Here is a 25575-nt window from a genome sequence, read left to right on the forward strand (position 1 = left end):
TCATTCTGTAGCCCTTCCTGGCCTGGAACTCCCTGCGTAGTCCAGGCTGGCCTCACACACCTGCACCGATCTTCCCATCTCAGCTTTCTGAGTCCTGGGATTGCAGGTGTGCACAGCAGCACCTCCCCCCCCCCCCCCGAGTCCCGTGTTTCCATGGAGGAAACGGGGACACAGAGAGAATAAGTGACTTGCCCCAGAACTGCACAGCTGGCGAGTAGCAGGGCTGGGAAGGGCAGAGGCCCATGGGACCCCAAAGCGCTCTGCAGCCGCGCCCTCTCTGGTGCCCTCATTTCCACATCTGTGGTCAAGAGCCTGCTTCTCTGCTGGTGTTGACACCGTGAGGCCCGAGCCACCAGGCCAGGAGAAACCTCATTAGCCATAGAGGGTCATGTGATTGTGTGGAGGGAGGGGTCCCCCTCAGAGGGACGGTGGATGGAGATGGACAGTGGCTTTCTGGGTGTGGGCGGATGTGGTCCAAGGAGGGGCACGTACCTGGTCACTATTTCCATGGGCAACGTTGTGGGGGAGGGGAGGTTAGTGAGCCCAGCAGATAAGTGTGAGAACTTCCTGTTCAGTCCCAGGAATCTCATTCTTGCCTTTTAATTTAAAAATCTACAGAAGAGTCAAGCTGACAGCACAGTGACCACTAGAATGTGACGGTGACGCTTCACCCTGGGCTTCTGTCCACACACTCCACTGCTCACATTTATTTTTTTTTTTGAGGCAAGATTAACAGACGGGCCTTTTTTTTTTTTTTTTTAATGTGTGTGAGACAGAGAGAGAGAATTGGTACACCAGGGCCTCCAGCCACTGTAATCGAACATCAGTCGTGTGTGCCACTTTGTGAGCACGTGCAACCTTGCATGCTTGTGTCACCTTGTCTGGCTTACGTGGGACCTGGGGAATTGAACATGGGTCCTTAGGCTTTGCCTGTAAGGGCCTTAATTGCCAACACATCTCTCTAGGCCTACCCACCTTTCTTTATTTTCTTAATCTTTTTAATTTATGCATTTATTTTATTTTTAAATACTTTAAAAATATGTCTTATTTATTTATTTGAAAGAGAGAAAGAGAGAGAATGGGTGTGCCAGGGCATCCAGCCACTGCAAATAAACTCCAGACACGTGTGCCCCCTGGTGCATCTGGCTTACGTGGGTCCTGGAGTCGAACCTGGGTTAGCTTTACAGGCAAATGCCTTAACTACTAAGCCATCTCTCCAGCCCTTTATGCATTTATTAATTTGAGAGAGAAAGAGAGAGAGAGAGAGGCAGGTAAGAGACAGAGAGAGAGAGAACAGGCATGCCAAGTCCAGGCGCATGCACCACCTTGTGCATCTGGCTTACGTGGGTCCTGGGAATCAAACCAAGGTCTTTAACTTTGCAGGCAAGCTCCTTTACCACTAAGCCACTCCTCCAGTCCTTGTTTTATTTTTGCTGTGTGGACATGTGCGCTCGTGAGTGTGCGCAAGCCGGTACACATAAAGGCCGGAGGTTGATACAGGGGGTCTTCCTCTATCGCTCTCCACCTTAGTTACTGAGGCAGGGTCTCCCACTTGAGCCCAGAGCTCCTCGTTTTGGCTAATCTAGCTAGCCAGCTTACCCTGGGATCCTGTCTCGGGTTTGCATCCCAACTGCCAGGCCATAAGCCCTGGCACCAGGCTATGTCTGCTGGGTGGAAAGGACATCTTTCCTATATTGCCTGCAGGAAACAGAGATGGTGAAGGCCTACTTGGTGCTGGGCTCACATTCAACTGGCATTCAGGGACGTGCGGAGGCTCAGGCCTTGGCGAGGTGTCAGAGGTCTTAGAAAGGCCAGACAGAAGCAAGTCTTTCAGAAGAGGTGGCAGTAATGCCGGCGCGGTGGCGCACGCCTTTAATCCCGGCGCTCGGGAGGCAGAGGTAGGAGGATCGCCGCGAGTTCGAGGCCACCCTGAGACTACAAAGTCAATTCCAGATCAGCCTGGGCTACAGTGAGACCCTAGTTCAAAAACAAACAAATAAATAAATAAATCAAAGGTGGCCGTAACTAAGTGTCCTTTGGGGGGGAAGAGTCCCCAGGTGGAGCGTCTGCTGCGGCTGCCCTGTTAGTTCCCAGCCTTGGTTGCAAGGTGCGAGGCAGGGTTAGGAAGATGGACACACACCACCTGACTCCAGCTCTGCCTCTGAGACAGCATGCAGAGAGAGAGGGGTGGGGAGAGGGCTCCATGCATTGGGATGACATCACTCCACCCCTACAGCTGTGAGAGTGCCTCCTCTAGCTCTGCCTCAGTCCATCTTTGGTTTTGGCTCCAATAGAGAAAGACCAGAAAGCTGCCTTCTTTAACATTTATTATTATTAATTTTTTTTGAGGTAGGGTCTCACTCAAGTCCAGGCTGACCTGGAATTCACTATGTAGTCTCAGCCTCGAACTCATAGCAATCCTCCTCCCTCTGCCTTCAGTGTGCTGAGATTAAAGGTGTGCACCACCATGCCTGGCTTATTTTTATTATTTGAGAGAGAGAGAGTGACAGAGAGAGATTTGGCACACCAGGGCCTCAGCCACTGAAATCGAACTCCAGATGCTCGTGACACCTAGTGGGTATATGCGACCTTGCGCTTGCCTCACCTTTGTGCATCTGGCTCATGTGGGATCGGGAGAGTCGAACATGGGTCCTTAGGCTTCGCAGGCAAGTGCTGTGACCGCTAAGCTGTCTCTGCAGCCCAAGCTGCCTTCTTTGGACTGCGCTCACATCCTGACCCTGTGGTCAGTGCGGCCCCCCGCCCCACACTGAGAGGCTCAGCGTCGGGCTTCTGGGAAATAGAGAAGGGAGACTGGCTGGAGGCGGGAATGCTTTAAGGACACCGGGAGCCAGGTGGGATGGAATCTGGTGTTCAAGAAGCTGCCAGTGGGTCTATGGGGTCCTCATGGACATAAAGAGCATTAGGAGGGGAAAGGGAAACCCAGGCCACACATGTGAGACCCGAAGAACCAGGGAGAGGAGGGCACTGCCATGTGTCAGAGAGAGACATGGCATCTGCGTGAGGTGGGCAGGAAGATGCAGGGAAGAAGCCCTGCCCAGAGGCCAGAATCGCTCACACTGGTGCTTGGAGGGGCAGCATGAAGTGCCCAATAGCTCCCTCCCCACGACAGACAGCAAGGTCCCACAGACCCCAGGCGGCCTTCCCCCAGGCCAGAAAGCAGGACCCTGTTTGCAGGGTGTTCCCTTATGAAGCCGTGGGTGGAGGCTTTGAGAGTGAAACAGATTGGCAGGAAGTGAGGCAGACAGCTTGGGAAGGAGATGTCACAGGCCAAGGGGACCTTCCACAGGACAGAGGCCCTGACTGGGTGGATGTGGACAGGCCAGGCCATGCAGGGCTCCATCCCAAGGTGCTGGGGAGCTGGGATGGAGCTCTGACTGTGTCCAGTGGCCCAGTGCCCCCTTACCTCTCCTCTGTCCACAGGTCCGAGGAACCATGGAGAGTGGACAGGGAGTGTCCCGAAGAGGCCGGAAGCTGGCCTCCAGCCGCCGGAGGCAGACAAGAGAACCGGCCGACGGCCAGGATGCCCCTGTGGCCCCAGAACCCGAGTCTTGGTCCTCTCAGGCTGACACAGAGCTGCAGGGATTCTTCCAGGACTGTGGTGCCAAGGAGAGGGGCTTTGTCACCCGTGAGGACCTGGCGGTGAGCTCAAGGGCCCCTTGCTCCTCTGAACCCCTTTCCTGCAGTTTCTTGAGTCCCTCAAGGCAGGGCTTGCCAATGCTTCCCCCTGTACCATCTAAAATTTGCTCAGAAAAGACTAGGATATTTTTTTTAATGAGAGGGAGAGAGAATTGGCACGCCAGGGCCTCCAGCTACTGAAATTGAAGTCCAGACGCGTGCGCCCCCTTGTGCACGAGTGCATTCTTGCACGCTTGTGTCACCTTGTGCATCCGGCTTATGTGGGACCTGGAGAGTCTAGCATGGGACCTTAGGCTTCACAGGCAGGTGCCTTAACTGCTAATCCATCTTTCCAGCCCAAGACTAGTTTTTTTTTTTTTTTAATTTTTTTTTTGGTTTATTTATTTATTTATTTATTTGAGAGCAACAGACAGAGAAGGAGGCAGAGAGAGAGAGAGAGAGAGACACAGACAGACAATGGGCACACCAGGGCTTCCAGCCACTGCAAACGAACTCCAGACCTGTGCGCTCCCTTGTGCATCTGGCTAACATGGGACCTGGGGAACCGAGCCTCGAACCGGGGTCCTTAGGCTTCACAGGCAAGCGCTTAACCGCTAAGCCGTCTCTCCAGCCCAGTTTTTTTTTTTTAATAGCAACATGTAAATAAGTGATAAGGCTTTATACCAACATGTAAAACAAGTGATTAAAATTTCATGTCTTACTTTCCTCCAGAAACATTTGCATTTTAACAAAGGGAAGGACTGCACACCAGAAAAGTAGCTTGCAAATGATGTTGTGTGTGTCTATGTATATGTATATGTGAATGTGTGTGGGATATTTCTTTTTTTTTTTCCAGACCTGGAACTCACTCTGTAGTTCCAGGCTGGCCTCAAACTCACAATAATTCTCCTACCCCCACCTCCTGAGTGCTGGGCTTAAAGACATGAGCCACCTCTCCCAGTTTGTGTTTTTTGTTTTGTTTTTCGAGGTAGGATCTCACTCTAGCCCAGGCTGGCCTGGAATTCACTCTATATTCTCAGGGTGGCCTCGAACTCACAGCAATCCTCCTACCTCTGCCTCCTGAGTGAAAAGCCCTACCTCGAAAAAGAAAAAAAGAAAAAGAAAAGAAATACACTTTGGAAAATTTTTTATGCTCACAAAAACATTTCTGAAAGTTGGAAGTAAAGCAAATATATAGAGCACAAACCTTGCTGGCATTATTCAAAGGCAAAGATGAGCTCCTTATTGTCTAGACCAGAAAACTATGGACTTGAATCATCTCCCTATTCAGCATTCAGTAAAAGTTCCAGACTCAGGCTGGAGATATGGCTCAGTAGTTAAGGTGCTTGCCTGCAAAACTTAAGGACCCAGGTTGAATTCCCCAGTACCCACATAAAACCAGACGCACAAAGTGGCATATGCAGTGTCTGGAGGCCCTGACACGTCCATTCTCTCTCTCTCTCTTGTTCTCTGTCTCTACTTGCAAAAAAAATAATTAATTTTAAAAGTTCTAGACTTGCTGACTTGTTAGATGGTAGATTTTTTGCCCAGGAAAGATGAAATTAATTTTTGTCTGGTAGAACAGATAACTACAAAGATTTATGGCCTGTTGGACATCAGCCATTTTTTCAAATTGAATTCCCCAATCTCATCCTAACATCTTCCTGTCAAGCCGCCTGTATAAATATCATAGCTCAATGAACCAGTCATAACATCTAATAAATTAGACACGAGGGATTTTTTTTTTACAAATATTGATTTCTTATATACTCAAAATCCATTTTTTTTTTTTTACCTTTGAAAGTTATGTATATATGCTTTTCTCCTTCTTCTTCTTCTTCTTCTTTTTTTTGAGGTAGGGTTTCACTCTAGCCCAGGCTAACCTGGAATCCACTATGGAGTCTCACAGTGGCCTTGAACTCACAGTGATCCTCCTACCTCTGCCTCCCAAGTGCTGGGGTTAATGGAGTGCACCATCACTCCCGGCCAAAGTGCGTTTCTTGGTGTTTGAAACCCATGCTTGGGCTGGGCTTGATGATTTCCATAAATACACCAAGGGGGGAGTTCAACATATGCACCCCTTGAATTTGATTTGCTTATCAAGACCTATGCCAATAGCTTCTGACCAGAAATTTTCATATGGGATCTTAGATTGAGCATTCTTTTAGGGAGGGAGAGTTTTGAGGTAGGGTCTCACTCTAGCCCAGGTTGACCTTGGAATTCACTATGTAGTCTCAGGGTGGCCTCGAACTCACAGTGATCCTCCTACCTCTGCCTCCCGAGTGCTGGGATTAAAGGCGTGCACCACCACGCCCGGCTAGGTTGAGCCTTCCAGCTTCTATAGTTGTTTTTTTCTATTGGGTAACCAATTGTACTGGTTGCTTTTCTTGTTGCTGTGACAAGGAACCCAACAAAAGCAAGCTGATGCAGGAAGGGCTGGTTTTGACTCACAGTTCAAGGGGCCAGCTGGTCACACTGGGCTCACAGCCTGGGAAGCGGAAGTGATGGGGCTGATCTGATGGCTCGGTGCTTAACAGCGCTGGCTTACAGAGCCTGACGGCGTGGGATCAATTCCCCAGCACCCGTGTCAAGCCAGATGAACAAAGTGGCACATGTGTCTGGAGTGTGTTTGCATTGGCAGAACGTCCTGGTGAGATCATACTCATTCTCTCTCAAGCAAATAAATAAAATATTTTTAAAATCAGGGGAGCTGGAGAGATAGCTTAGTGGTTAAGGTACTTGTCTGTGAAGACTAAGGACCCAGGTGTGATTCCCCAGGACTCACATAAGCCATATGTACAAGGTAGTGCGTGTGTTTGGAATTCGTTTGCAGTGGCTAGAGGATTTGGCATGCCCATTCTCTCATCTCTCTCAAATAAGTAAATAAATAAAATACTTTTTATTTTATTTATTTGACAGAGAGAAAGAGGAAAAAAGAGAGAGAGACAGAGAGAAAGAGAGGAGAATGGGCCCTCCGAGGCCTTTAGTCATTGCAAACGAATTCCAGATGCATGTGTCACCTTGTGCATCCAGCTTACATGGGTCCTGGTTAATCGAACCTGGGTCCTCTGGCTTTGCGGGAAAGCACCTTAACTGCTAAGCCATGCTCCCAGCCCTAAGATATTTTTAAAAAGAGAGATGAGCCGGGTGTGGTGGCACACGCCTTTAATCCCAGCACTCGGGAGGCAGAGGTAGGAGGATCGCCGTCAGTTCAAGGCCACCCTGAGACTCCATAGTGAATTCCAGGTCAGCCTGGGCTAGCGTGAGACCCTATCTCAAAAAACCAAACAATAAAAGAGACAGAGAGAGAGAGAGATGAAGGGCTGGTACGATGGCTCAGTGGTTATAGGTGCTTGCTTACAATGCCTGATGGCCCAGGTTCAATTCTCTAGTACCCCTGTGAAGCCAGATGCACCATGTGATACACAAGTCTGGAGTTCACTCGAAGTGGCAACATGTTCTAGCACGTCCTTTCTCATTCTCTCTGTCTCATTCCCAAATAAATAAAATGTTTAAAAGAAGAGATGAATGTCAGTGCCCAGCTTGCTTTCCTCTCAGTTCATTTTTATTCAGTCAGGGCCAGAATGTAGTAGTGCCCACATTCAGGGAGGTCTTCCCTCCTCAGTTAAACCTTTCTGGAAATATCTGTACAACCACACCCAGCTGTGTGTCTCCTAGGTGATTAGGAATCCAGTGAACTTGACACTGAAAATCACACCAACTGTCCCAGTGTTTCAAGGACTGAAGAATGTGGGGCTTTGAATGTTAAAACTGGGGAAGCTGGGGCTGGAGAGATGGCTTAGCGGTTAAAGCATTTGCCTGTAAAGCCAAAGGATCCCTGTCCGATTCTCCAGGACCCACGCAAGCCAGATACATAGGGGGCGCATGCATTTGGGGTTCGTTTGCAGTAGCTGGAGACCACTGGCACGCCCATTCTCTCTCTCTCTCTCATTCTCCCTCTCTCAAATAAACAGATAAAATATAAGATTAAGAAAAAATCCTGGGGAAGCTGGCGTGGCACACCTTTAATCCCAGCACTTGGGAGGCAGAGGTAGGAGGATTGCTGAGAGTTCGAGGCCACCCTGAGACTACATAGTGAATTCCAGGTCAGCCTGGCAGACTGAGACCCTACCTCCAAAAACAAAAACAAACAAACAAACAAACTCTACGTCTACCCTGAGGCTCTACCAAGTCCTACATACCATACGCTGACCAGCTCATGTCACCTGTAGACTTGACTGAATTCCTCCCCTCTCTTTGTGAGTTTTCCTTTTAGATGCTGAAGAACGAATTCAAGGGCCTTGGACTTACTAGACAAGCGCTCTTCCACTGACCCAAATCCCTGACCCTGGTTCCTCTCTTTTTGAGGCCTCTAGCTTTTCTGCCAGGGAGTAACCTTCCTTCTCACAGGGCTGCGGGCTAGCTTCCTGAGAGGGTGTCCACTCCAGTGGGCTTGACCCAGCTGATTAAATGAGGATCATTTCATAGGGGACAATCGGTACTTCGGTTGCATAGTTGAATTATTCATTTGTAGCCTGGCGAAATAGGAAGGCAGGCTCTTCTGGACCCATGCAAACCACTGGGTTGGTTCTGAAAAGTAAGAAGACACGGTTTAGGTAGTGTTTTGGAATCAGGAAGGGACAGTGAGATTCAGATATTATGTCTCATTTAAATTTTCCAAGGATCAAAGGGGTCCCTGGAATGTGGGTTCTGAGTGTTAAAACTGGGGAAGTCCTGAGCAAAGTGGGGCGGGACAAGCTGTTGAGATGTCCCCAGGATTAGAAATAGCCCATGTAAACAGAGAAAAGAACTCCCTCACAGATCGAGTGACGTAATACAGTGAAAGGGACTATCACGGGCTCAGTGAGAAAAGCGCTTTCCTTGTGAGCAGGCGAGGATCTGAATAGCTGGTGTGGTGGTGCAGGCTTGCAATCCCAGCGCTGGGGATGTCAAGATAGGTAGATTCCTGGAGCTTACAAGCCAGTTAGTGGATCCTGATTCGTGAGCTCCAGGCCAATAAAAAACTGTGTGTTACCAAGTGATGAATGTAGCTGGGTACGCTGGCCCACGCTTTTAATCCCAGCATTTGGAAGGTAGAGGTAGGAGGATCACCATGAGACTATATAGTGAATTCCAGGTCAGCCTGGGCTAGAGTGAGACCCTATCTTGAAAAAGAAGAAGTGAATGAGGGGCTGGAGAGAGGGCTCAGCAGTTAAAGTTGCTTGTTTGCAAAGCCTGAAGGCCCGGGTTCAATTCCCCAGTACCTAGATGCACAAAGTGGCGAATGCATCTGGAGTTTGGTTTGCAGTGGCTAGAGGCCCTGGCACATCATTCTTTCTCTCTCTCTCCCCTTGCAAATAAATAAATGAAAGTGTTTTTTTGTTTTTGCTTTTGTTTTTTCCAGGTAGGGTCTCACTCTAGCCCAGGCTGACCTGGAATTCACTGTGTAGTCACAGGGAGGCCTTGAGCTCACAGTGATCCTTTTACCTTGACCTCCCAGTGATTAAATATATGAAAAATAATTATATATTTGAACTCACAAAATAATTATATATATATACATATATACATATATATATAATTATTTAATTATTTGAAAGAGAAAGAGGTAGAATAACAGAGAGAGAGAGAGAATGGGAGCACCAGGGCCTTTAGCCACTGCAAAGGAACTCCAGACGCATGGGCCACCTTGTGCCTCTGGCTAACGTGGGTCCTGGGGAATTGAATCTGGGTCCTTTGGCTTTGCAGGCAAATGCCTTAACCTAAGCCATCTCTCCAGCCGCCTCTTTATTTATTTATTTATTTTTAAAAACAGGTGAATGATATACCTGAGGTTGTCCTCTATCCTCTGCATGTATGCACGCACATGTACACTTGTGCACGCATGTAAACATACAAGGACATGCATGCATACCACACACACACAGCCTTCTTCCCAACATGTAGCCAGAGCTCACTACCCTGCAGCCATTCCGCCGGGAGCCTAGTGGTGACGTCTTGTCTTGCTGGATCCTGGGAAGCTGTTCACCGTTCTCCTCATGATCCCACCAAACCCTCAGTCCACGAGGCCAGCGTAAAAGTCACCTAAGGCCAGCTTGGAAGCCTGGACCTAATCTTTGGCATAAATAGTTCACAGACCCGGGACAGTCCTTTTTCTCTCAGGGCCGTGGCTTGTCTTTCGAGGTAGGAGACGCAAGCTGGGACCTGCAGCTCTCAGTAGCGCCCTGAGGCCAGTGCAGGTGTGCAGAACCTGTCTGGTGAGGCGACTAGAAAAGGCTAGTTAGGTCAGCGTGGAGGAGAGCAGCGTTCTCTATTAGGGAACGTCCCCGACACTCACATAAGGGCTTGATTCGTGCTTCCCCTGAAGATGGGGACAGGTGGTAGATGGAAAAAGCACAGACAGGGCAGGAGAGACGGCTTGCATGCAAAGCCTAAGGACCCAGGTTCAATTCCCCAGAACCCATATAAGACAGATGCACAAGGTGGCACATGCTTCTGGAATTTGTATGCAGTGGCTAGAGGCCCTGAAGTGCCCATTATCTCTCTCAAATATATATGTATGTATGTATATATACATACATATATAAAATAAAAAAGATATTTTATATATATATACACATATATATATGTACACACACACACACACACACACATATATATAATATCTTTTTTTTCTCGAGGTAGGGTTTCACTCTAGCCCTCAGGCTGACCTGGAATTGACTCTGTAGTCTCAGGGAGGCCTTGAACGCACAGCAGTTCTCCTACCTCTGCCTCCTGAGTGCTGGGATTAAAGCTGTGCACCACCATACCCAGCTTTAAATAAATATTTAAAAAAGCAAAGCAAAGCACTGAGAGGAGATCTAGAGTCTTCCACAGAACAGAGAAATGTGTTATGTGATAGCACTGGTCATGCAGGCTGGGAATCTCTATTCTCACGTGACGGTTATTCCCATGATGATGTTTTGTGCTTGTTTTTATTTAAAATTAAAAAAATATTTATTTATATATTTATTTATGAGCGGGGTGGAGAAAGAAAATGGATGTGCCAGGGCCTCTAGCCACTGTAAACAAATTCCAGATGCATGTGCCATTTTGTTCATCTGGCTTTACGTGGATACTGGGGGATCGAACACGGGTTATGAGGCTCTGGAGGCAAGCACCTTAACTGCTGATCCATCTCTCCAGTCCCAAAGGGTGCTTCTTTTTTTTTTTTCCCCCTTCAGTGCTATGGGAGCAAGAGGTCTACTACTGAGCCATATCCTTAACCCTCAAAGATTTTATTTCACTTATCAATCAATGTTATGAATGGTTCAAAGAACATTTAAAGAGCTGGATGACTTAACAAAGACATATTAGAACCAGATTGCTGAGTCGGATTTTTAGAAGCTGGTGCTGATGAATATCCAACAGGCCATAAATCTTTGCGAGCTGTCTATTCCATCAGACAGAAGTTATTACATCGCTCCAGGACATACTCCACAAGTGAGCACGTGACTCTGCTTTGTCTGATCCCTTACTCAGTCCCAGAGATCAGTGGGCTAGACATTCCATCATCTAGAGCAGGGCTTCTTTAACTTTCTCTAAATGATCTAGGTATAGAGATATATAGGTTACATATCCATACGTGCAAATCAAATGCACTAATCATAAGTCCTAGAGAAATTTACTTTAAGACAGTTCTTTGGCATACATGTAGTTTTTACTGCTTATTAACAATGGAGATACATTTTCATACTAATTAAGATGGATGTGCTTGTTTACGTTTACATAAAGAATTAAACATTGGCTGAGTATCGATACTTTAGGGTAGGTGTAGGGTTTACATGAGTAGAGGAGAACAAAATGGCAGGAGGGTGTTTAGGGCCATTTTAAAAATTGTTGGGAATTCCTAATTCTAAGCCAAAATTCAATGAATAATTTTTTTTTTATTTTAAAAAGTTTTATTTTGGCTTAGTCTTGAGGCAAAACTCCACGATGGCAGGACAGCGTGGCACGGGCAGAGGCTGGACGCCACCTCTGCCCCAGCAGGTGGGCAACAGCAGCAGGAGAGGGAGCTCAGCTCTGGCTGCGGGCAGCTGGCTCCAGCACCCCTAAGCCCGCCCCCAGCAACACACCGCCTCCAGCAAGGCTCCACCTCCCAAATTGCCATCAGCTGGGGACCAGGCATTCAGAACACATGAGTTTATGGGGAACATCTACTTCAAAGCACCACATTCTGCTCTGGCCCCCATCAACTCATCACCATGTAAGCTGCATTTGTTGGGGGAGCCCCTCCCACATATTCAGGTACATGAGTCCTCGCTAGCCAGAGTTTAAAAAGCTGGGGTCTAAATGATGCTCGGGTGGCCCTTGCCCCTGTGCCATTTAGAAAGGATGCACTGCGTCAGATGATGTTCAGACCCTGTGGAGCAGCTTCTGGGAAGGACAATTGTCCTGCCTTCAAAGGCAGGGGCTCAGGAGACACAATGTATGCCTTCCTTCCAGGGGGCCAAGTTCAGCTTCCTGGGTGGCGAGGAGGAGCCGCAGATGATCTTCGACTGGGTGGACTCTGAGTGCAGGGGACGCCTCTCTCTGGAAGAATTCAGCTCTGGACTCAGTATGTCTGTCCTGGGAGGGCCCTGGGGACTTCCTTCCAGCCTAGCATCCGGCTGGATGGCGGGCAAGGTGGCCCCTTTACAAGTCGGGTGACCCTCAGCACTCCCGAGAGCTGTCAAGGCATTTTCCAAGCATTCCTCCCTCTGTTTTCTTCTCACCCAAAGGTGAGATGTCAAATGACTCGTGGTCTTGACAGGAGACCATGGCTGAGAGGCCCCTGAGGAGGTCACATTCTAACTTTGGTCAAGACGACTCCAGACCCTTGGGAGCAGAAGAGTATGTGATTTGTTGAGGTCTTTAGGGTGGAGGGTATACCACCACCTGTCTCTCAGAGGGTCCTCCGCTCTCACTGAACCTTTCAGCAGCTGAGAAGCTTCTGCCCCAGGGCGCGGAAGGGTGACGCTCTCTCCGACCCCTGCAAGACAAGCTCACCCTGGCCTGCCCACAAGGCCTCGTGGGGTTCTCAGGGCAGTGGGGCTCTCTGAAGTTTGGAGGAGAGCAGAGGGAGGTTCAGGCACCTTTATTCACAGGCAGGGCAGCCCAGGTTCTGGTGACCGACGGGGACGAGAGCCGAGGGGAAGGGCTGGCTCAGAACTGGGGAGGTGTCATGCATGGAGCCCTATGCTGCCATCTTGACAGCGAATCCAGTCTTGCCACCCACCCATGAGCTTCCTAGGGCCCAGGGAGCAAATTCCACCCCATTTTCTTGGCCCCACAAGGCTAGCACCATCCAGATACATCAGCCCTCTTGGGGCTCACTCAGGGCCACCTGCTCCACCGTTGTGCCTAGCCACCCGTGAAAAGTAGATTTCCCCGTTCTCTCGGGTGGTAATTACTCATTTATCTCTGGAGCACACTCAGCAAATTCACATTATAAAAGGGGGGAAAAGTAGTAAAAGAAGTATATCTTTGCCGGGCATGCCTTTAATCCCAGCACTCGGGAGGCAGAGGTAGGAGGATCGCCGTGAGTTCGAGGCCACCCTGAGACTCCATAGTGAATTCCAGGTCAGCCTGGGCTAGAGTGAGACCCTACTTCGAAAAAAACCAAAACAAAACAAAAGTGTCCATTCTAAGCCTTGCTAGAATGTCAGCTCTCCCAGGTCTGGGATTTAGGTACATTGTCACCAGCATGTAGACGCTTAGTTAATGTCCCATGTGCCATGGAATTGCTGTGTGACTTCCAGAGTCCCCTGGGCATTTCTGGGCCACGGGTGAAATACGAAGTGGTGGCACCCATCCTGTGGGACTCCCAAGGTGGATCTGGGCACGTTATGAGTGAGGTTCTGTGCACAGGTAGCCAGCACAGATACTAAGTCCTTCTCCAGGTGCTGAAGTTCCAGGAGGTCAGAGCCGCATCCCCCACTCTGTTTCCCTCTGTCCCTCTCTACCCAGAGAACGTCTTCTGTTCCGGCTCGGGCACCCATGGGCTTCGAAGGACGCGGCCACCGCCCTCTCGGAGGGTGCCTGTGACAGCCAGCTTCCCGGGCCTGGAGGAAGCGGATGTGGAAGGCAGGGAGGCTTTCCTGGCCCTCGTCCAGCAGCTGGGGTCTGACCACTCCCTTTCTGAGTAAGGGCTGTGGGCTTTCTCCTCCCTCCCTTAGCGCAGGGTGGGGTGGGTGCAGATCCTGGCTTGGCCACTTGCTGGCATGTGACCGTGGGCAAAGGTCCAGTCTCGACCCCTGTTCCTAGCCTTCTGCAGTGGGGTTGAAAATTTGTGACAGCAAGAGTTCCTGGAGGGGGTCATTCCTGTCCCATACTCCCCAGAATTTGCAACCTGTTGAGGTATTGGGACCTGGAGGTTCTGCAGGGGGGTCCCCTAGTGGGGTGACTTAACACTATGCCCTGGAGTGGGTGGGCTTGGAGATAGGAAGTCGTTCCCTGCCATGTGTCTCTGGCTCAGGGAACATAGGGCTATGTGATGAGCAGAGAAGGGCCCCCTGCTTGAAGGGGCCCTGCCCTTCCTCCAAGCACTGGGGACTGCTGGATCCAGCCAGGAACTCACCCACTCACTGGGGCTCTGGGGACAAGAGCACTGCCACCAGGCTCAGAGGGTGCGGCCCACGGGGGACAGACAGGGTGGGGCTCCGGTGCAAACTTGCTCAGCAGGTAGAGCGGGGAGCCAGTCACCCACTTGGCGGCTTTGCCCTGGCTCCCTTGCCCTCCGGCTTCTGTCTTCACAACTTAATTACGTCCGTGTGAAAGCAGAACGGGCCGAGTGCCAACTGTGAGCCGGGCACAGGGAAGGCGTGGGTCTTGCTGAAAACCACGCAGCTTCACGATGGGAGAGACAAGGCATACAGGAACCCTGCGCTGTCAGGCTCCAAGCTCCCCAGGGGCATGGGGGTTCAAGAAGGGACAGCTTTGCAGGGCTGTCAATGGAGTTTTGTGTCCCAGGTCCTCAAGTCTCTAGCAGAGAGATAGAAGAAAGAGACAGAGAATGGGCACACCAGGACCTCCAGCCACTGCAAACAGGCTCTGGATGCATGGGCCAGTTTGGGCGTCTGGATTCGTGTAGATACTGGGGAATCAAACACAGGCTGTTGGGTTCTGGGGGCAGTGCCGTAATGGCTGAGCCATCTCTCCGGCCCAGTGCCGTCATTAAAACTGAGGCAGTGGTGGGGGGTGGGGGGCTGGAGTGATAGCTCATGTGGTAAAGTGCTTTCCTTGAGAGCATAAGGATCTGAGTTAAATCCCCAATGTAAAATCAGCCTGGCAGGACAGGGGGCGTGGCTTAGTGGGTTAAGTGCTTGCCACACAAGCATGAGGACCTGAGTTCAGATCCCCAGCATGCGTGTTAAGCCAGACACCGCCACATAAGCACCTGAAATTCCAGCGGGCCTGTGGCAAGGTGGGAGACAGGGACAGGAGGACCCCTGGAGCCTGGCATACGCAGGGCAGGAAACGAGAAAGAGAGCCTGCTGCAAAACAAAGTGGAAGGCGAGGACAGACATCTGAGGCTGTCCTCTGATCTCTATGTGTGTGCCATGGAACGTGCGCACCTGCACTCACACATGGGTGTGTGCGTGTGCATGCACACACATGATTTTTAAAAGTTACTCTTCTATATTTTATTTTATTTATTTTTTTTGAGGGGGGGTGTTTCAAGGTAGGGTCTCACTTTGGTCCAGGCTGACCTAGAACTAACTATGTAGTCTCAGGGCATCCTCAAACTCATAGCGATCCTCCTACCTCTGCCTCCCAAGTGCCAGGATTAAAGGTGTGTGCCATTATGCTTGGCTATTATTTATTTATTTACTGGAAAGAGAGAGAGAGAGAGAGAGAGGGCACACCAGGGCCTGCAGCCACTGCAAACAAACTCTAGACACATGCACCCCCTTGTGCATCTGGCTTACCTAGGTCCTGGGGAATTGAACCGAAGTCCTTTGGCTTTATAGGCAAACATCTTAACTGCTAAGCTATCTTTTCAGTCGCGCTTGGCTATTTTTTTATATTTTAAAGTGTTCTTACTTATTTGTAAACAGGGGGGGATGGCAAACCCGAGCTTCTAGCCACTGCAAATCAACTGCAAATGCACACAACACTTAGAGCACCGGTTTTATGTGGGTCCTGGAGAACCAAACCTAGAACCTCAGGCATTGAAACAAGCACTTTTAACCACAGAGCCATCTTTCCAGCCCCTATATTTTTTATTTTTATTTATTTATTTGAGAGAGAAAGAGGCAGATAAAGAGAGAATGGGCATGCCAGGGCCTCCAGCCACTGCAAACGAACTCCAGAGGCATGGGCCACCTTAGGCATCTGGCTTACATATGTGTTAGGGAATTGAACCTGGGTCTTTAGGCTTTGCAGGCAAGTGCCTTAGACACTGAGCCACCTCTCCAGCCCCCTACTCCCCCACAGAAAATTTAAAAATAAGGGCTGGGTAAATGGCTTAGCAGTTAAGGTGTTTGCCTGTGAAGCCTAAGGACCCTGGCTTGATTCCCCAGGATCCACATAAGCCAGATGCACAAGGGGGTGCATGCATCTGGAGTTTGCAGTGGCTAGAGGCCCTGGCATACCCTTTCTCTCTTTCTCTCTATCTGCCTGTTTCTCTCCCTCTCAAATAAATGAATAAAATATTTTTTAAAAAATAAAAATAAAGTCCAGATGTGGAGGCATGCAGTTGTAATTCCCAGTGCTGGGAAGGTGGAGACAAGTAGCCCCCTGGCCTCAGTGGTGAGCTATTGCTGAGCTCCAGGCCAATAAGAGAGCTAGTCTCGAAAAAAGGTGACGTGGTGGCTCATGTCTACAATCCTAGCACTTGGGAGGCTGAGGTAGGAGACTTGTCATGGGTTCAAGACCAGCCTAGGGTACAGAGTGAGTTCCAGGTCATCCTGGGCTTGAGTGAGACCCTCCCCCCTAAAAAAATACATGAACCAAACAAAGTAAACAAACAAAAAAGGTGGAGTAGCCGGGTGTGATGGCGCAAGCCTTTAATCCTAGCACTTGGGAGGCAGAGGTAAGAATATTGTCATGAGTTCAAGGCCACCCTGAGACTACATAGTGAATTCCAGGTCACTCAGGGGTCCAGCGAGACCCTACCTCAAAAAACAAAACCAAGCCGTGCGTGGTGGCGCACGCCTTTAATCCCAGCACTCGGGAGGCAGAGGTAGGAGGATTGCCATAAGTTCAAGGCCACCATGAGATGACAGAGTTAGGAAAAAAAAAAAAAGGTGGAGTGTCCCTGAGGAGTGACCCCTGAGGTGTCCCTCTGACCTCCACATACACACATGCCTGCACACATGTGCGCACGTGCATACACACACACACACACACACACACACACACAATTGAGGAGTAACTCCCCCTCCCCACTTTCTGACTTCCAAGTGTCTAATTCTGAGGTCTCCTTGCCTCAGGCAAGCCAAGATCTGGCAGCTATGGGGCAAGCTATGGCAGGAGGAGCCTCAGCTGGCCGGCAACCTGGAGGGCTTCCTGGCCAAGATGAGGGCTCATCTGCAGGAAGCTCGGGCTGACCAGGAGGCGCTGGAGCTGATGCTGCGGAAGTGCGTGGGTGCCCTATGCACAGTGGAGAGTCAGAATTGAGGTCCCCACCTTCTGCGGGAGTGGCTGGGAGCTGGGCGGGCAGAGCTGAGCTGGGGGAGGAGGAAGCCTGTGACCTGCCGGAAGGCCCGAGTCGTGGAGATAGGAAGATGTGACCGAGGAGGTGGGGACAGGAAAGCATGGGCTTAGTGGACCATGGCACCAAGGGAATTAACATCTTGGGCATAGTAAGAGGAGTGACCAGTGTCAGAAACCCAAGGTGTCATGACAAGGGTCTGTGACTGCTGGCCAGACTAGGGAGTGACAGGAGGCCCAGGCCTCCCTGCCATCCAGGGTCTCAGGGGTGCCGCCTGCGTCTCACTCTTGCAGACGGGACTCTGACCACCACCGCGTGGTGCGACAGCTCTATGAGGAGGCCGAGGAGCAGATCCGCAGGGAGAAGCAGCAGCTACGGGCCCAGGTGGGTGCGGCGGCTGCCGCGCTGACCACTGAGCATCTCCGCCTGCCGAGGGGCCCCGCAGCAGAGACTTCTAGGAGCCTCCTCCCCTGTCCTGCGTGGCTAGTGCTCCCCAGAGAGATGGGGGGGATGGGCATGCCGAGCCAAGTGTCGAAATCCCCCAGAGCCAGCTTCTCGACCCTGGGCCTCCGTTTCCTTATTGTCATAATGTAGGCCCAAGTAGGGAATCTGGAGAGTCCTCCTCCCTGGGACCTCCAGGGCCCTGGGTCAGGGTGGAGGGCGAGCTTTGGGAGGACTGACCCAGCGGGGCTGGCTCTAGATTGTGCAGCGCAGAACCCATCTGTCTTCTCAGAGTGATTCCCGGGGCCTGGCCCTTGACGCCCACATGCAGGAGGCCCTGGAGGCCAAGGAGCGAGAGGTGCGGCAGCTGGCTGAAGGTCAGAGGGAGGTGAGCGAGGGCCTTCCGGGGTCTCCACTTGACAGGGGAGTCTCAGATTCAGACACGGATCGCAGCAGGACTGCCATCAGAGCTGTCTGTTCCCAACTAGACGGGTCACCCGGGGGCCCGTCTCTACCCTGAGCACAACCGAGGCTGCTGGCTCATGGGATGGCTGTACCCCAGGCCCTCTCCTGTGTGCCACGGGCAGAAGACCCAGTGCCAATCTCTGATGACTTGGGGACTTATCCCGGCCTCCGTAGGATGGGGTGGCTGTTGCCATAACATCCATCTCCCGGTCCACATACATGGGGGTGAGGTTGTAAGTGGGGAGACACTTGGTCATAGAAAAGCTCTGGACAAACCAGGCATGGCTGTGCTCTGTGCACTGGGGAGGTGGAGGCAGGAGGATCAGGACCTCAAGATGGTCCTCTGCTACACAGTGAATTCCAGACCAGCCTGGGGTACATGAGAACATGTCTCAAAAAGCCAAAAAAAAGAGGGGGAGGGCTGGGGAAATGGCTCTGTGATTAAAAGTGCTTGCCAAGTCTACTGGCCTGGGTTGGCCTTGGTTCAATTTCCCAGTATCCACATAAAGTCAGATGCACAAAGTGGGTACATGTATCTAGAGTTCATTTGCAGTGGCAAGAGGCCCTGGTGTGCCTATTCACTCATATCTTCTCTCTCTCTCTCTCTCTCTCTCTCTCTCTCTCTCTCTCTCTCTCTCTCTCTCTCTCTCTATCTCTGCTTGCCAGTAAACAAAATAAGAGCTGAAGAGACGGCTCAGCAGTTAAGGCATTTCCCTGAAAAGTCTAACAACCCAGGTTCAACTCCCTAGTGCCCACATAAAGCTGAATTCACAAAGTGGCAAATGGATCTGTTTGTTTGCAGCAGCTAGAGGCCCTGGCATGCTCATTTCTTCTCTCTCTTTCTCCCTTTACTTGCAAATAAATAAATAAAAATATTTAAAAATAAAAACTTTAAAAGAAACAAAAAGGTAGGGGAGCCCTGGGGAGATTGCCCCACACTTAAGAGTGTTTGCTTTCACGGCCTGTCCACCTAGGGTACAGTTTCCCAGTGCCCATGTAAAGTCAGATGCACACTGTGTGGCACATGCATCCAGAGTTTGTAGCAGCAAGAGGCCCTGGTGTGTCCATACTCTCTGTCTCTTTATTTATTTGAGGGAAGGGAGAGAGAGAGACAGAGAGAGAATGGGAACGCCAGTGCCTCCAGCCACTGCAAACAAACCCCAGACAAATGCACCACTTGTGCATCTGGCTTACATGAGTACTGGGGAATCGAACCTGGGTTCTTTTGCTTTACAGGCAAGTACCTTAACAGCTAAGCCATCTCTCCAGCCCTAAATAAATAAATATATATAAAGCCAGGCATGGTGGTGCACACCTGCAAAGTCAGCACTGGGGAGGCAGAGGTAGGAGAACCTCTGTAAGTTTGAGGCCAGCTTGAGACTACATAGTGAATTCCAGGTTGGCCTGGGCTAGAGCGAGACCCTACCTCGAAAAGCCAAAAAAAAAAAAAAAAAAAAAAAAGGGTCAGTGGGTACTGCTTGTGTTATTTGTGTCAAATGAGTGATGTCTGCCTGGGTTGGGAGCCTGGGCTCGTCATATCTTGGAGTCTCCTGGGCAGAGGGAGACTTCTGGATCTAGAGGCCAATGTGGGCTCTGCTTTCCCTCCCTGGGATCTCTCTCTCGTTTTTTTTTTTTTTTTTTTTTTTTGGTCTTTTGAGGTAGGGGTCTCACTCTAGCTCAGGCTGACCTGGAACTCACTATGTAGTCTCAGGGTGGCCTCAAACTCACAGCGATCCTCCTGCCTCTGCCTCCCGAGTGCTGGGATTAAAGGTGTGCGCCACCACAACCGGCCTCTTCTCTCCCCACCTCCCCCCACCAGCCCCATGATACAATTTGCAAATATCTTCTCCCAGTTTTAAAAATTATTTTATTTATTTGGAAGAAAGACCGAAAGAAGCACAGAGAAAGAGAGAGAGAGAGAGAGAGAATGGGTGTGCCAGTGCCTTCAGCCACTGCAAACAAACTGTAGATGCATGGGCCACCTTGTGCATCTGGTTTATGTGGATCCTAATTAATTTATTTTTAATTGATCCTGGGGAATCAAACCTAGGTCCTTTGGCTTCACAGGCAAATGCCTTAACTACTAAGCCATCTCTCCAGCCCTTTCTCTTTTTCTCTTATTAAATATCTTTTCTTATGTACTTATATGCAAGGAGAGAGAGAGAGAATGGGCACACCAGGGCTTCCAGCCACTGCAAACAAACTCCAACCATATGTGCCACCTTGTGCATCTGGCTTATGTGGGTCCTGGGGAGTCAAACCTGGGTCCTTTGGCTTTGCAAGCAAGTGCCTTAACTGTTAACTTATCTCTCCAGCCCTCTTTGTAAGATATATATGAAAGTATGGGCATGCCAGGGCTTCTCTTGATGCTACAAATGAACTCCAGACACATGAGCCACTATGTGCATCTGGCTTTACAGGGGTAGTAGGGAATTGAACCTGAACCAGCCTTTGCAAGCACAGCACCTTTGGCTGCTGAGCTGTCTCCCCAGCTCCCTCCCTGGGATCCTCCGTGCTTCTTTTCTGCGCCCTGTGATTAGCTGTTGGGGCAGAAGCCCTTGCAGCCCACATGTGGTTAGGGACAACAGCTGCTATAGGGCTCGGGCCAGGCAGGGGTGTCTAAAGTCCTGTGGTCCTCTTGTCATGGTTCCCGCACCTCACAGGTCTCCCTGTGTGGAGGGTGAGGGAGCTAGTAAGACCCTTGAGGAATGGCCGCCCCTCCAGTCCTATGATTTAAGCTGGGTCTCCAGGAGCCTGGGCAGTGGTGGCAGGATGTCCTTGGCTCATGATGACCTTGGAGGCTTGTCGTCACCCTGGAGAGGGACTGTGCCTCTCCCTTCCTCCTCTCCGCCCACTACAGCTTGAAGCCCAACTTCACGACCTCAGCAGCACGCAGCAGAAGGCCAGTTCAGAGAACCAGCAGCTCCGGGAGGTCGAGCGGGATCTGGCCGGGAAGCTGGAAGACGTGCGGGGACAGCTGCAGGTGACCAGGGGACGTCTGGATGCTGCCAGGGGTCGAGTGTCCTGGCAGATAGAGGAAAAACAGAGGCAAGTGGCTGCCCTCTTTGAACAAGGGTGGAGAGCAGGGGTCTTCCTGGAACCAGCAGTGAGGCTCTGTGTTCCCCAGGGCACTGGTCAGCACAGAGGACATACACAGTATCCATTCCTAGTCTTCACAGCAACCCTGCCAAGCTGGGGTGACACTATACCCATTTCTCAGATGAGGAGACTAAGGCACAAATAAAAAAGAAAAGATCTGTGCCCAAGACCCACAAGACTGGCATTAAAGAAATAGACACATGTGTATGCTCATATGCATGCACACACGCGTGCACACACACACACACACACGCACTTACACAGGCACTCATTATACTTGTTACAGCTCAGTGGCAAGGATGGGCTACCATGGTTAGGGAAGGTTTCCTGGAAGGGATAAGGGTTTAAGGTGTTTTTATTGACTTGTTTGTTTTTAATTAGTTTTGTCCTCAGCGAGTACAGTCAATTTGGTACCGTTGTTAGGCTCATCCATGTCCTACCCCCTCCCCTGACCCCTCCCTGTTGAGGTACATGGTCATGCATTGTGGTGTTAGCCCACAGTTATGGGTGGGAGAAATGTCTCTGCATATCATGACCCAACGTGTGGCTCTGACATTCTTTCCTCTCCCTCTTCCGTAACATTTCCCTGAGCCATGTTGGGTTCATTTTTGGTCTGCTTCAGTGATGAGGTGTTGGGGGCCTCTGGGTCTCTGGATATCTGATTTGGTAGGAGTTGATTGCTCTCTGTGTTGATCTCCTTCACCCTTGTGCTGGTACCCGGGTTTTTTTTTGTTGTTTTTTTTTTTTTTTTTTTGGTTTTTTGAGGTAGGGTCTCACTCTGGCCCAGGCTGACCTGGAATTCACCGTGGAGTCTCAGGCTGGCCTTGAACTCCGTGATCCTCCTACCTCTGCCTCCTGAGTGCTGGGATTAAAGGCGTGCACCACCACGCCCAGCTAGGGATTAGGTTTGGAGGTACAGGGTGGGGTGGGGAAACAGCAGGTGTGTATGGCAGCTAGGAAGGACCAGCTGAGCGGGCCCTAGAGCCCTAGAGGAGAGATATGGTGGTAGGATGGGAGAAACACCACTGCCCCTGCCCTGACCTCCGTTTCTCTTCCTGGCTTTCACCCCAGCGCCCCCAGAGCGAGGGAAGAGAAGGCCTCCTCGGGTCCTCGGGCTGCCTCTCCCCAGGAGGCCCCGCTGCCTGGGCTGTTTGAGGCAGGCGATGATTGGGACCAGCTCCTGAGTGACTTCGGCAGCCCCCCCCACCAAGCCATGCAGCTCACCTGGAGCCCGCCCCCCACCCCTAGAGACACCTCGGGTTCCCAGACGCCCCGCGTGGTCAGGCAGATCTCCATCTCCTCGCCACACGCCGAACTGGTACCAATTGGTCAGGAGCAGGCCTCCGATCTAGATGGGGCACCGGGGAGCCCCTCCAGGGTGCCTTCCAGCATCAAGGACCAGATAGGGACCTTGGAAGACCCCAAGGAGCAGAACAACAGTCCCAAGCAGCCTGTGGACATCCCTGGCCTGGAAGCCAGGCCCCAGGCCCGCTTCCTCTGGGACCTCCCAGGAGTCCCAGCAGTGGAGTGGGGGAGTCTGCAGACACCCCCCCTCAGAGTGCAGCTTGCTCCGGAGGCTAGGCCTCCTCCCCAGGATCCCTCTCTCCCTCCCCAGGCCTCGGCTGGGCCCAGTCAACAGTTCCAGGATGACCAGGGCCCTGAGGACCCAGCTAAGCTGCCCAGCTGGGCAGAGACCCTCCCTCAGGAGCCGCACGACGTTGTAGTCTCTGATCCGGGTTCAGGCTCCCAGGGGATCATCTTGAAGTGCTTGCAGAGCCTAGAGTCCGTGGATGAAGAAGACCAGGCTGGCAAGGAGGCCCATCCTGGGGGGCTGCAGGAAGCTCACGGGCAGGCCCCCGGGCCAGATGGGCTGCCCGCTAGCACCCTCCCGAGCCCGGAAGCACAGCTTGAGGCCGAGGAAGGGGATTCAGCCGATGGAGGCCTACAGGACCTGGGTTCACAGCAGGTCACCGGGGCTCATGGTCCAGACACTGGACATCCAGACTGGCTCCAGCAAGATGGTCAGCCAACTCCTGCCCAGTCTGACATGTCATGGGCTCCAGTGGAGGCAGAAATTCCTGCTCTGGGCAAGCTGATCCTTCCGAGTATCTCTGCACCCACAGGGGCTCAGCCTGGGGCTGTGGATGGGCTTCCAGAGTCCACTCCAACCCTCCCCATCCCGGCGGAACTGGAAGCCCAGCCCAGGCCCCTGTCCATGCCTGTACAGTCAGAGAAAGAGCCAGACCTCCTACAGCCTGAGGAGCCAGGAGTGGACTCAGAGGAGGCCAAGCTGCCCTCCTCTTTGGGAGATCCCACAGCCAGCAAGCTTCTGGCTGACCCTGACTACCTCTTCCACGTCGTCTTTGTGGGCGACTCCAACGTGGGCAAGACCTCCTTCCTGCACCTGCTGCACCATGACTCCTTCGCCACCGGGCTGACAGCCACAGTGGGTAAGTCCCCCCGGCCCAACCAGCCGCCCGCAGGAGGTGCCACAGAAGGGAGACCTCAGGCCAGGGCAAGCGAGAAGGAGCGCGTCCCAAGCGAGCCATCCCCAGGGGGGGCAGCAGGGAGATGCTGGCCGTGGGCCTGCGTGAAGCGTTATTTATTTTACGTGGGCACAATCTTAGCATTTCGCTGATCATCTCTAATTACAGGTAATTTGCTTTTTCTGCTTGGATCTGATTAGCTTATAATGAACCTTAGCAACAACAACAACAAAAAAAAAAACCCTGCAATTTAGGTCCTGGTGTTTGTGGAGGGTGAACATGGGCCAAGGCACCCACCCACGTGGTATGGGCAGGTCCCTGCAAGACCTGGTTGGACTGGCTTATGACATGCCTCAGGCCTGCTTACATGCCCTAGCTGGAAGTTACTATGAGCAGGATGAATAAAAATATTTTTATTTATTTATTTGCAAGGAGGGAGAGAGAGAATAAATATTGGCACATGCCAGGGCCTCTAGCTGCTGCAATGAACTCCAGATGCATGTGCCATCTTGTGCATCTGTCTTTACGTGGTTACTGGGGAAGCGAACCCAGGTCGTCAGGCTTTGTAGGCAAGTGAGGCCTTAACCACTGAGCCATCTCTCCAGCCCCCAAGCTGAATATCTTACGTGGAACATATTCATCGTGCAACAAGCCAGGGCTCCTGGGGGCCTAGGTTCAAATCCTAACACTACCACTTGTTGAGGAAATAAACTTGGGCAAAGTATTTACTTCCTTGGAATCAGCTTTCTATCACAAGACCCGAGGTAATCAGTTCACAAAGAGAAAAGGGGCCCTCGGGAGACAGAAGTGGGAGGATTGCTGTGAGTTTGAGGCCACCTCAAACTCTACATAGCGAAATCCCAGGTCAGCCTGGGCTACAGCGAGACCCTACCTTGAAAAACAAAAAGAAAAGAGAAAAAAAAAAAGAGAGAGAGAAAATAAATGGGTTTAGTGTGTGTGTAGTATGTGTATGTGTACACATGTTCGTTTGTGTGTATGTGTACTCATGTTTGTACATGTGTGTGAGTATGTGTACACATGTTCGTACATGTGTGTGTGAGTGTGTGTACGTATGTTTGTGTGCGTACGTATGTTTGTGTGTGTGAGTGTGTGTACGCATGTTTGTGTGTGTGAGTATGCATTTGCATGTTCGTACGTGTGTGTGCCTGTGGAGGCCAGAGTTTAATATCAGATGTCTTCATCAGTTGCTCTCCACCTACTCTTTGAGACAGTGGCCCTCTCTGAACCTCGAGTTCACTCATTTGGCCAGACCAGCCAGCCAGTGAGCTCCAGGGAGTCTCCGCTCCTGCCTTCCCAGTGCTGGGATTACAGGTGTGCACACCTCTACACCTGGTCCTTTATGTGGGTGCCGGAGTTCTGACCACAGCAAGAACTTTATGCACTGAGATATCTCCCCAGCCCAGAAAGGTTTGTTTTGGCGCAGTGTGGGAGGTTTTAGTCAGGAACTGGCTGTGCCTATGGGCCTGGAGAAGTGGCGTATTGTGGTGGGAAGTGCCCGGTGGAGGCCAGCTGCTCACCTAATAGCAGGGAAGCAAAAGAGAGAGAAAAAAGAGGGGCCTGGGGAATCACTATCCACTTTGAGGACATGTGTCCCCCATGATCAGAAGACCTCCTACCAGAATAAAACAAAAAAAAAAGAGGGCTGGAGAAATGGCTTAGTGGTTAAGGTGCTTGACTGTGAAGCCTGAGGACCCATGTTCAACTCTCCAGATCCCACGTAAGCTAGACACACATAGGTGAGGCAAGCACAAG

General features: G+C 51.1%; 1 protein-coding gene across 1 annotated transcript in view; it reads left to right on the plus strand.

Annotated features, from left to right (window-relative positions):
* Window positions 1–3453: 3453 nt before the first annotated feature.
* Window positions 3454–25575, plus strand: part of Rab44 (RAB44, member RAS oncogene family) — a 31194-nt gene continuing 9072 nt past the window's right edge. Inside the window, exons 1-8 of the mRNA XM_004649769.2 lie at window positions 3454–3660; window positions 12121–12232; window positions 13624–13798; window positions 17091–17237; window positions 17605–17695; window positions 18045–18140; window positions 21078–21265; window positions 22388–23766. Coding sequence (XP_004649826.2) covers window positions 3454–3660; window positions 12121–12232; window positions 13624–13798; window positions 17091–17237; window positions 17605–17695; window positions 18045–18140; window positions 21078–21265; window positions 22388–23766 — 2395 coding nt within the window. The remainder of the gene's footprint in view (window positions 3661–12120; window positions 12233–13623; window positions 13799–17090; window positions 17238–17604; window positions 17696–18044; window positions 18141–21077; window positions 21266–22387; window positions 23767–25575) is intronic.

This window comes from Jaculus jaculus, chromosome 8, assembly GCF_020740685.1.
Source record: "Jaculus jaculus isolate mJacJac1 chromosome 8, mJacJac1.mat.Y.cur, whole genome shotgun sequence".
NCBI lineage: Eukaryota > Metazoa > Chordata > Mammalia > Rodentia > Dipodidae > Jaculus > Jaculus jaculus.